At 36.9% G+C, this 11,840-nt stretch overlaps 1 protein-coding gene across 2 annotated transcripts in view; it reads right to left on the bottom strand.

Moving 5' to 3' along the window:
- Nucleotides 1-2,184: 2,184 nt before the first annotated feature.
- Nucleotides 2,185-11,840, bottom strand: part of LOC139755087 (complex I assembly factor ACAD9, mitochondrial-like) — a 39,538-nt gene continuing 29,882 nt past the window's right edge. For both annotated transcript variants that reach the window (XM_071673196.1, XM_071673195.1), the window contains exons 11-13: nt 9,986-10,225; nt 9,189-9,328; nt 2,185-7,129 (exon numbers count right to left, since the gene is read on the bottom strand). In XM_071673196.1, the coding sequence (XP_071529297.1) occupies nt 6,953-7,129; nt 9,189-9,328; nt 9,986-10,225 (557 nt within the window). In that variant the 3' untranslated portion in view covers nt 2,185-6,952. The remainder of the gene's footprint in view (nt 7,130-9,188; nt 9,329-9,985; nt 10,226-11,840) is intronic.

Here is an 11,840-nt window from a genome sequence, read left to right as displayed (position 1 = left end):
CAATCATAGCAGGATGGTTATTGTAATTTTTGCATCTCACAGTCAAAATAGGATGGCCCTCTGTTGTAAGTTCCACATGTTACATTCAGGGTAGGGTGGATTTTGTAAATACTACATCCAATAATCAAAGAAGATTGGCTATTGTAAATGCCAATTTTCATTGTCAGAGCAAGATAGCTTTCTACTGTAAATGTCTCTTATAGTCAAAGTAAGATGGCTTTCATTTGAAAATGCTTCTTTGCAGTTAAATCAGGATGACTTCTTTAGGCACTGCAAATGCCACATCCCTTATCACTGATAGAATGAGATGGCTTTTTATTGCGATTGTGCCATTGCACAGTCAAAGGAGGATGGTTTTTTATTGCAGCGGCATGTCATATGCCATATTCCATTTTTGTGGCACGTTATTCTACTCAGGTAACTAATCATAGTATAGTTTAAGTACTTTGAAGTATATGTATGCTTCTTCAGTACATTTGGAGGATCTTCAGTAGAACCATGAACCCTTTATGGATCAAGCTATTTCAGCACTTTCCAAGACCTCTCTCTCATCCCATCTCTTCGGTAATGCAGATGCAGTTTTCCATGGTTTTATTTTTATATCTTCTTTAACCACATAATTGAACTCAAACACTGCAGGATCATTTTATTCAATTGGTGTATTATACCTTCTTTTTTCTTTCATACTTGTTCATTGTTCCCTGCTTTAGTGAGGTAGTGTCAAAGATAGGCCTCATTTGCTCTTATCCTTTTTCTAGATGTCATATGTAATGCTATGAGCCCTGGTTCAGTCCACTGACAGTTTGTCACTCCCTCTATATTCCCTGGTTCAGTCCACTGATAGTTGGTCTCCCCTTTTATATACCCTGGTTCAGTCCACTGACAGCTTACCACCTCTTGTGTACTACATTGCTCCTTTGCACTAAACCATGCTTGCCTTTCGCCCTTCAGCATGTCCAGGCCCTGAGCTTTCAGTATCATTTTGTATCATACAAGGGCAAATAAAACCCCTGTCTATACAAAACAGCTGCTTATGCAAAAATACGCCCATAGCTTTTGGGAAGTAAACTTTGTGATTTTGATTGTATAGGGTTTCAAGGATATATTGAAGATATGGTTATGCCCATTTTTTTGTGATTACAGGTGTTGAATTGTGGTGCTTTTAAATTCATCAGTGAGAAACAAACAGTTCATGATTAGAGATTTAGGGAAAAATTGTCTTTTAACATTATTGAATATAACTAGGTTACTGCTTCCCCACTCTTAGACGTTGCACAAGTCCTGATTGAGAGAGAAAATGTTCATTATGAGAGAGACCGAGAATTAGAAAGTGAGGTGAGGGAAAGTGAGATGAAATGTGTAAATTGAAATCATTAGCATAAGTGGATAGGGTTAGAAGTAGACGAGTGATTATTTATATAGGGTGGGTTAGGGGCTGAGGGTTCTGGGAGCAGTGAGGAATGTGTGGAACAAATGGTCAGTATCTGAGAGGGTGAAGATGGACATGATTGATGGTATAGTATTCATGATGATGCTGTAAGGATGTAAGGCATGGGTTTTAGATAAAAATGTAAGAGGGTGAATGTGTTGTTAATGAAATGTATATAGACAGTATGTGGTGCAAGGATGGTTGATGAAGTAAGCGATAAGGTAAGAGAGAAGTGTTGTAATAAGAAGAGTATGGTTGAGGGAGCTGAAGAGTGTGTGCCGAAATGGTCAAGACGTGGAGAGAGGAAATGGGGTGAGGTTGTGTCAGAAGAGGTGACATAGAGAATGGGGTGACAATTGGATATGGAAGAATTGAGTGAATAAGGTTTTGAGCGCTTAGGGACTGTTCATGTACAGGCAGGAGGGTGTTGGGCATGCAAAGGACCAAGTGAATTGATCTGATTTCATGAAAATGAACCAGGGAACATGAAGAGGGTGGGGAAACCATGGAAAGGTCTTTGGGGCCTGATTGTGGATAGGGGACTGTGGTTCCAATGCATGACATCTAGATAATAGACGTAAGTGTACGAGACTATTTCTTTGTTCCCAGCTCCTTGCTAATGCAGGAAACGGCAAACGTGCATGGGAAAATGCAAATATTAAAAACCCCATAATCTGCTTCATTTTCCATGATGAACTGTAAGCTATGAATCAATTTATTCCTCATCCAAACTCTGGTCAAGAACAAACTTTAAGAAATATATATATCTTTTATTGTAATAAACTACAGAACTTCATGTTACATTGCATTGATACTACATGAAAAAAAAAATCAGAATATTAGTATTTGCAATATACAATCAAAACAGTCTACTGGACACATGAGGATCAAATTGTATCATATATATATTTAACATTCTGTGATTTTGTAGTAGTTGTTCTGTATCCAACCAGCTTCGTTTGTGACCTAGGCCAAACAGTCTGTTACATACTGTATAACAAATGCCACCTAAGCAAAACTGGTATATTTTGAAGGAATTTTTCAAGATATTATGGAAGTCAAGTGATTATCTTCTGGATATTTGACTGCTGACATTAGACATTTATACTTCAGTCTCTGTTGGTGCTTAAGGCATCTCTCCTTTTCACTGTATTTAATTATGCACCTGGCTATGACACTCCATGCAATATTTTTCAAGTCTTTCTGTTAGTCTTAACAACATTTTCCAATTCTTTTTGTCCTCTCAGTTTTGGATGCTGTCTTCTGTGTCTACTGCCTCTAGTACATCATCATTTCCTTCTTCATCCTTTTCCATTTCACACAAAATATGGTCCTCTGTTACTTCCTATTAGTAGTTATCGATTTATGAATATGATGAAGGTTTACATTAAAAAGACCCCAACTCGCAACCACAGGAATAAGAGAAACAGTCCCTTCTGGCATTAGAGGAACAACTACAAAACACATCTGTACAAAAGATTATGGATATAAATGCTGTTGGGTTGGTGGGAAATGATAAAGGACTTGAATTCAAAGATTGAGTTGCTAAAATGATGCAAGATATTTTAGGCATGATGTGAAGATTAACCTCAGCAAGGAAACTGAATAACATATTTTCCCCTATAGGATATATAACATGAAAGAGTGGAGAGAGCATAGGAAGGACAAACTTCCAATAAATCATAAAATTCCCTAACTTAATTGAGAACAAATGTACCTTCTGGACAGTACATTCTAGAGAAAAGTGATAAACATATTATAATGGCTCTGACACAACATGATTCTCAAAAGATATCAAATGAGCGAGAACAAAATTTCTGAAGGAATTAACGGGAATAATTAGGATGGTCCACGATGCAGCAGTCAGCCATACACACTGATGAGGTACCCATCAGCACCCATAAGTACTGTATGGGAGTGAAAATATACAAGATTCAAAATGCTACCACATGAATTAGAAAATTTCTTAACCAGCACATCAAGGAGTTCTCAAGGATCAAAGATAACACACCACAAAGGCAAAATGCTGCTGTTCATACACTTGCCTTGATCCTTAAAAAAACCCTGATGATGATCCACTCTGAAAAAGCAGCCCCACACTGCTTGAAATGGAATATTAAGAAATTATCTAAGGATAAGGAGTAAATCTAAGTCAAAAGAAAGTGAAGTAAATGATATTATGAGGAACCATATTACTATTTAATTTAAGGGAATATTGGGTGGGTGAACTTTAGAAACTGAGAAGTGAGTGGATTATTAGATTCTGCAAAATCTATAGTAAAGCAGTAATATGGGTACCTTGGGGGAAGATAGAGAGGAAAGAATGGTTTAATTCAACATTTCATTTTCAAAATATCGAATTTTGTTCGTTTTTCATTCATGGCCTAGACTACAATACCTTCAAACATGCCTATGTTTGTCCTCACAGACAATGACTTCTATTTCCACACTTTCCTTACTACACCCAAAACATTAGGCCCTCCCCCCCCCATCCTGTGACTCACCTCAGCTCCTATGGTCCCATTCACTGACAAATCAACTTTCAAAGGTACTAGAGATAATTCAGAGAGATTATTTCAAAGAAATATAGGCAATATGTATTCAAACTAAGCTACAAAAAGATAAGTTCAAGCAAGTATATGCACCATGCACTTGAATAAAGCGAGAATATGCTTCAATAAATTGGTCTCCTAAAAAACAGGGTTGCTGGAAAGGTCTCTTCAAATGTGGTGAAGATGGTGTCAGGATGGAAAGAAATGAGCTATGAACAGAGGCAAAAGTGCTTTGTCTACCCACACTACAGGAAAAAAGGGCGAGTGGAGACAAGATGACCGCTATCATATTTCTAAGATGGCATTACAATGCTGACATAGAAAATTTCTCTGACATGAAAAGGGACTCAAAAACCATATTGCATATAAGGAAGCTACGCAAGTAAAGCGTCAAGAAAACCAAGAGGAAATCATTTTTCAGTAAAAGATTTGAGGATATGTAACAATTTAAGATGATGTGAATCCCATAGCACTGGAAAATTCAGTTATTTCATACTAAAAAATGCAAGGTGAAACAGTAGGGTCTCAAAAACGTAAAGTTTACACCTTATGTTCAATCAATCAAAAACAATACCAGATGGGACCATATGGACATAAAACTTCCTCATACTGCACAAAGGCAACTGAAAATTATCATGTATACTTACAAATAAGCCTCTTTATAGAATACTTCTCTTATCTAAGTCCTATACTCTAAAACTGTCAATAATCAGCCTGCCAATTAGCTGTCCATGTCTTGTTTTTGTGTTACTCAGACTGCCTACTAGTGGATACAGTGCCAGTTATTATCATGTTCAGGTTAATGAAGTCTGGTAGGAGTATCTAGTTCCTTGCTCTAACTAAATGGTATGAGGACTTATGGGCTTCTATCTTTTACAAAAGAATCAAAATATAATTATTTTCCTACATATACACTGATAAGACACGTTTTTTAGGAAAAACTACTCTATGGCTATTCTTCAAAACAATCAGATTTCTGCTTCCTTGTTTTGTACAATGTATAGTCACTAACATTTAAAAATGCAAGTAAGTGATGATACTTAGCAGTTTCAAAATATTAATGAGGTAGCATTTTCCAGAACATGCAGCCACCCTACTTTGTCGGGAGATGTTCCAGGACAGACTAGGAAAACTTAATTCAACATTCCATTTGCATCTAAAAGCAAAGTCTGACAAAGCAGAATTTCTAACAATGCTCACATCAGGTTGAATCACACTGTATGAAAATAATGTGGCTATGTACAACATTCATCTCTATTTACAAATAACCAAAGATGGATATAAAATTATATATGCACCACAACAATTGGAATCTTCACGTAACCCAGCAGTTGCTTTACACCAATTATAGTTTTACACTGTAAGCTGTTAAAAATAACTTGTATTTGTGCAAAAGTACAGTACAAAATATTCCATATGAATGTGAGGTTACATTTTGAACACTTATTGAGAGGCAAACACTGATCAAAAAGTTATATTCATTTTCTTTATCATACCTAACTGCCATCTCCCGTGTCAGCAAGGTATCGCAAGGAAACAGATGAGGAAAGGTCCAACCCACCCACATACACATGTATATCCATAAATGTCAACACATGCACATAAACATACATATACATTTCAACATATACATACACAGACATATACATATATACACATGTACATATCATACTTGCTTCCTTCATCCATTCCCATCGCCACCCTAAAAGTACAGTACAAAATATTCCATATGATGAGTGTGAGGATACATTTTGAACACTTAGTACAGGCTTAGGAAGTGAGTCAGCTGTTGTTTGCTGATGATAAAGCGATGGGGGCTGATTTGGATGAGAAACTGCAGAAGGGTGACAGTTTGGTAAAGTGTGTGAAAGAAGGAAGTTTAGAGTAAATGTGAATAAGAGCATGGTTATGAGGTTCAGAAGGATGAGGGACAAGTTAATTGGGAGGTAAGTTTGAATGGAGAAAAACTGGAGGAAGTGAAGTGTTTTAGATATCTGGGAGTGGACTCAGCAGCAGATGGAACCATGGAAGTGGAAGTGAGTCACAGGGTAGGGGAGGGAGCAAAGGTTCTGGGAGCGTTGAAGAATGTGTGGAAGGCGAGAACGTTATCTCGGAGCAAAAATGGGTTCCAACAATGTTATAGGTTGTGAGGCATGGGCTATAGATATGGTTGTGCAGAGAAGGGTGGACGTGTTGGAGATGAGATGTTTGAGGACAATATATGTGGTGTGAGGTGGTTTGATCAAGTAAGTAATGAAAGGGTAAGAGAGATGTGTGATAATAAAAAGAGTGTGGTTGAGAGAGCAGAAGAGGGTGTTGAAATGGTTTGGACACATGGAGAGAATGAGTGAGGAAAGATTGACAAAGAGGATATATGTGTCAGAGGTGGAGGGAAGAAGGAGAAGTGGGAGGCCAAACTTGGGGTGGAGGGATGGAGTGAAAAAGATTTTGAGTGATCAGGGCCTGAACATACAGGAAGGTGAAAGGCATGCAAGATTAGAGTGAATTGGAACAATGTGGTGTACCAGGGTCGATGTGCTGTCAATGGATTGAACCAGGGGATGTGAAGTGACTGGGGTAAACCATGGAAAGGTCTATGGGGCCTGGATATGGAAAGGGAGCTCTGGTTTCAGTGCATTACACATGACAGCTAGAGACTGAGTGAGAATGAATGTGGCCATTTTTGGCTATTCCTGGTGCTACCTCACTGGAGAGAGAGAGAGAGAGAGAGAGAGAGAGAGAGAGAGAGAGAGGGGGGGGGGGGGATGCTATTTCATGTGTGGCAGGGTGGCAACAGGAATGGATGAAAGCAGCATGTATGAATATGTACATGTGTATATATGTATGTTTATGTTGAAATGTATATGTGCGTGTGTGGGCGGTTATGTATATGCATGTGTTTGTGGGTGGGTTGGGCCATTCTTCATCTGTTTCCTTGTGCTAACTTGCTAACGTCAAATTAAGAGACTCATCACCAGAAGACACGAGTAAGAGGGTGGTCAGCAGTATATCCTTTGTTTTGAATAATGGTGTCAGCAATTTTCATGAGGGAACTGTCACAATTTAAGAAGGGACCATTTTCGATGTCTTTGACCATGTTCTTGATGCGAGTAGAAGCCTCATGACAAAACTGCAGTGCAAGTTGTACCTGTTAACAATGGAATATAATTATTCAACTCATTTATATATTGAAAACATAATAGTAAAATGTAGGTTGACAGTTTATGTTAGACAGTCTAGAACTGAATATTTACATTAAAAAGCAGAGGACAGAAGTAGCAAAGTTCAGGAATAAAGTGTAAAACAATTCCTCAGCAAACTTACTCAAAAGGTGAAAGATTCTGATGAAATTGTAAAGAGTAGGGTCAAGTAATGAGAAGGTACTTAAAGACTGAATGAACAGAGGCTACAACATATATGTAAGAAAAGATTGTAGGAAGAACAAAAATAAAAATATAATGCAAATACAAATTCAAGGAAATTAGTTGAAAAAATCTGAAATAAGTTTAAGCTTCTGCAACAGAAAGCAGTGACAGGAAAAAAAAAATGTTCTTAAAAGAATAAATGGAGAAGTGAAGAACTCATATACAGGATGAATGAAACTCTTGAGTTGAAATATAAAATATACTGGAAGATGGTAAATGTGTACAGAAGGAATTCTTTGTGAAAAGTGAGGATATGCTTGACAAATCTGGAGACAGATTTTGAAAAAAAGGGTGAAGCTTGTAAGAGATGAAAGGAGTACTTTAAAGAACTGATTAGTAAATGAAGATAAAAGAAATCTGGGTAAGATTATAAAGATTTAAGAAAAATGAGGAACTGCAGTGGGGTTGGCAGTAATGAAACTTCTTTATTGTATATCTAACTGATTCTTCCAACTTAGGGAGGTAACATCTGAAACATCCACTCTCCTGCTGTCATATATAATGTTCATGTCTGACGTATGGTACAGATTCTGGCTTCATGACCTTCATATTTAGAAATGAAAACTATAAAAATGAAAAAAAATGGGAGTACAGATGAGATTGGGAGTGACATGGCAATAAGTCAAGGGTTAAAAAAAAGTATGTAAGATAGCATAAAAAAAGAGATCATGTGCCTGATGACTGGATAGTGGATGGTGATTATTCCAAAAAACAGAGTTAAAAGAAATTAAAATTGTTGTACAAATTACTGAGTAATAATGCTTCCTAGCACAGTTGGCAAAGTACAAGGAAAGTTGGTATCTAAACAAGATCTTTGTTCTCAAGCACCTACTGGAATGAGCTCAACAAAAAAAATGTAAATTATGTCATTCATCTATCTATCTATATCTCATGACAAATGTTCCCTCATGGAACTCTCTTTATGGCGGTGACCACGGCAAAAGTCTCCACTTACCCCTGTCCTTGCATACACCATTCCAAGCATTCTCCCCCCTCTTCTACTCTATTTTTCATGTTACAGATGATTTTCCTCTCAAACTACATCCATACATCCACTTACTTCACTATCACTCTCCTCTGGAAATCTTCATTCTCATTGCTGCTTTTGTTCTTCCACATCTTCATCAAACCTACATCCATCACCCACTTGATTCACTATCACTCTCCTCTAAAATGTCCAAGTCAAGTGTGTCTAATAAGTCTATGTAATAATTTATGTTTTTCTCATGCAGCTCATGCAAGGCAAAGCAGCTACACTATAATGACTCAGCATTGTGATGGTTATCGTTAATTCAGACAGGATAAAATATGGACTAAAGAACGGACATATCCTCTGAGATGCAAGGAAGAGAATTCTGAATAATGAACACACCTGCAGCTGCCTGCAGACTTTTTAAAAATGAGACACCTCATGGGATATCCTCTTGGTATTCAAAATGAAAAAAAAAAAAAAAAAAAAAGCATGAAGCACTTTGTAAGGGTGGAAGTCCTTGTTTCACTTAAAGACACTGGCTTGGCTTTAGGGTAGTGAGAGGAATGCTCTGAGGATATGTGTACCTACTTAAGCTCATGGAACTGGGAACTGAAATTGATGATAGATAGACAGAATCTTTAGAGTGAATTAAGTCAATAAATGATCACACAAAACAAAAGGGTAGTTATCATGCATCCATTAACTGGGCCTGCCATTTAACCCTGAAGTTTGTCCTGTTTGACCAAAATATGAGTTCTGATTAGTTGTCTATCACATACACGTGGCATCTAAGTGCAAAAGTACCTTACCTCATGATCAGCGTTTCTGATTCCAATGCAATAAGAACGTGATGAACGAGCCAGCACAGCAGTCATTGCATAGATGTCAATAGCGCAATTGGCCAGACGAGCTACCTCCAGTTGATTGCTGGGATCTGCTATCTTTCGACCTAAGTGGAAAAAATAAAGAAAAGCTTTTAGTAATCATACATCTCAGTTTTCATGATTCTTACAAATACTTTTTGATGATCCAATGAATTATACAGAAAAGAATAACCACAACACAACAGAATGTACAATGTTATACAGGCCCCAATCGCTCAAAATCTTTTCCGCTCCATCCTTCCACCTCCAATTTGGTCTACCCCTTCTCTTTGTTCCCTCCACCTCTGGCACATATATCCTCTTTGTCAATCTTTCCTCACTCATTCTCTCCATATGTCTAAACCACTTCAACGCACCCTCTTCTGCTCTCTCAACCACACTCTTCTTATTTCCACACATCTCTCTTACCCTTTCATTACTTACTCGATCAAACCACCTCACACCACATATTGTCCTCAAACATTTCATTTCCAAAACATCCACCCTCCTCTATACAACCCTATTTATAGCTTATGCCTTGCAACCATATAAAATTGTTGGAACTATTATGCCTTCAAACATACCCATTTTTGCTCTCCAAGATAAAAATGTTACCTACACAGTAAGCATCTAAAAGAGCAAGTTAAAAAACTTTCATGACCATCTCTTGGAATATGGCAGACTATCTGTGACTAACATCTCGTGAAAATTTTTAACATTTATGGATTTAATGTATACTTTACCATATCTAGACAGCAGTATCTCAACACCGTACTGAAAGCGCTTGACACAGTACTCAAGGGCATCTCCTCCAAACTTCAGGGATGGGTGGAGATGATCTGACAAGTTCAGGTCTAGTTTGGGATTGTCTTTGTGCTGGCGAAACTTCTCAATGCCCTTGCCAATGATGAAGCCAGGATTCATTAGAGGATTGCGCAACTTCTGGACCACCTCCTGCAATTCGATTCCTGCATGTTGCAATCCTGGAAACATATATGCTTTTTAACAAAAAGAAACTACACCATCTCCTATGCTTAAGATGTTAGTCAATTAGCTATGTGCAATGATGCTATATCCTATGTCTGTATATATGTACTTTGCAATACAAAAAGAATAGATACAAGAATTACAGTAAATTGCAAATTTCACCATAAATAATGTATGTGCTACTAGGTATAACACATTATCATACAACTATATGTGGTGTTAACAAATGAAGTAAAAATTCCAAGAACACACTCATTAACATGAAACCCCCCACGACATGAACCAAACATCTGTGCTTATGTAGCTTTCAGAATGAATACATCAATACTCTGGCAAATGTGTACAAACACACACTATTTACAAAGCTTGTCCCTGACATTCACCTGGGAGGAGTGCATATAATGTAAAAAGGTAAGCCAAAAGTGTGTTCAAAACAGCTAAATCAATAGAGAAGGGAAAAATGGGAATAATGCCAAGCACATAGTGCAGTGAACTAAAGGCATGCTCTAAAGAGGAATGAAATGACTAAGAAGGAGAATTTAGATGTCTGGGAAAAATAGAAGACCTGAATAGCAAAGGAGTATCGCAACCTAGTGAAATAAGTAGGAGACTATATCTACTGAACATGAGGATATGATAAGGAACACAGTCCTGAAAAGCTGTCTTCTCTGAAATCAGAATCATCTTGCCTTCCTCTTATCAGCATGTCAATGGCATGCTGAAATTATAATACTTTAAGAGTGAATAATTAATTAGCTCTAGCTAGAAAATATATAAACTGGGAGTGTAACAATGTCAAGCCTGTCAGAGAGAGGAAGCAATATTGCCTGCATTGTGGTACCAGGATCATAACTGTTTTAGCAAATGAGCCAGTCTTACACCCAGTGCCTTTTTCCAGAGGTGAAATATAGGATAACAAGTCATCTATAGTTAAAATGATACTGTAAAATCTATCATAATACTTCCAATGGTTGCCAGATATATGAAAAAAATAAGAAGTGAACTCATGAAATTTCTGAATCTTGAAATCATTCAAATGCTTAATTAAACAGCTTAGTGGCCCTTCAGTAATATTTCAGCCCGAGAATCATATTCAGCTTATAAGATAGGTGCTTTACTGAAGTTCTGAAGCAAATTTATTTTCTGAAAAAAAAGCAAAAAATGCAGGGTAATTTTTTGGGCAAAAAACTTTTTGTTGCAAAAATTAAATATAAAATATTGAAAGTCTTCTACAGTTGCAAAGATAATCAAAACATCTGAAAAATCTTCCTAAGAGGATCTGAACTAAAGAAAAAAGTGAAATGAATTCTCATGATTTTTAAAAAAAATAATTCAAGTGCTTGCTTAGAGGACTTAATGGCCCCTTAGCAATACTTCAGCCTCAGAATCATATTCAGCATAAAGAATAATTGCTATACTTAGGTTTATAAGCAAAATTGAAATATGACATAAAACAAACCTTTTGTACTTGAAATGATAATGTAAAATGTAGCCTAACACTTACACTGGCAAAGAGAAACCAAATAAATGTGAATAAATTCTTATGAAAGTTTTCAATACAGTAATCATTTAATTACAGGACTTAAATGACAACAGATGCAATACTAAAGT

Source organism: Panulirus ornatus, chromosome 18 (assembly GCF_036320965.1).
Source record: "Panulirus ornatus isolate Po-2019 chromosome 18, ASM3632096v1, whole genome shotgun sequence".
Taxonomy (NCBI): domain Eukaryota; kingdom Metazoa; phylum Arthropoda; class Malacostraca; order Decapoda; family Palinuridae; genus Panulirus; species Panulirus ornatus.
The sequence above is the reverse complement of the archived record's forward strand: the minus strand, read 5'-3'. Positions and strand labels throughout refer to the sequence as shown.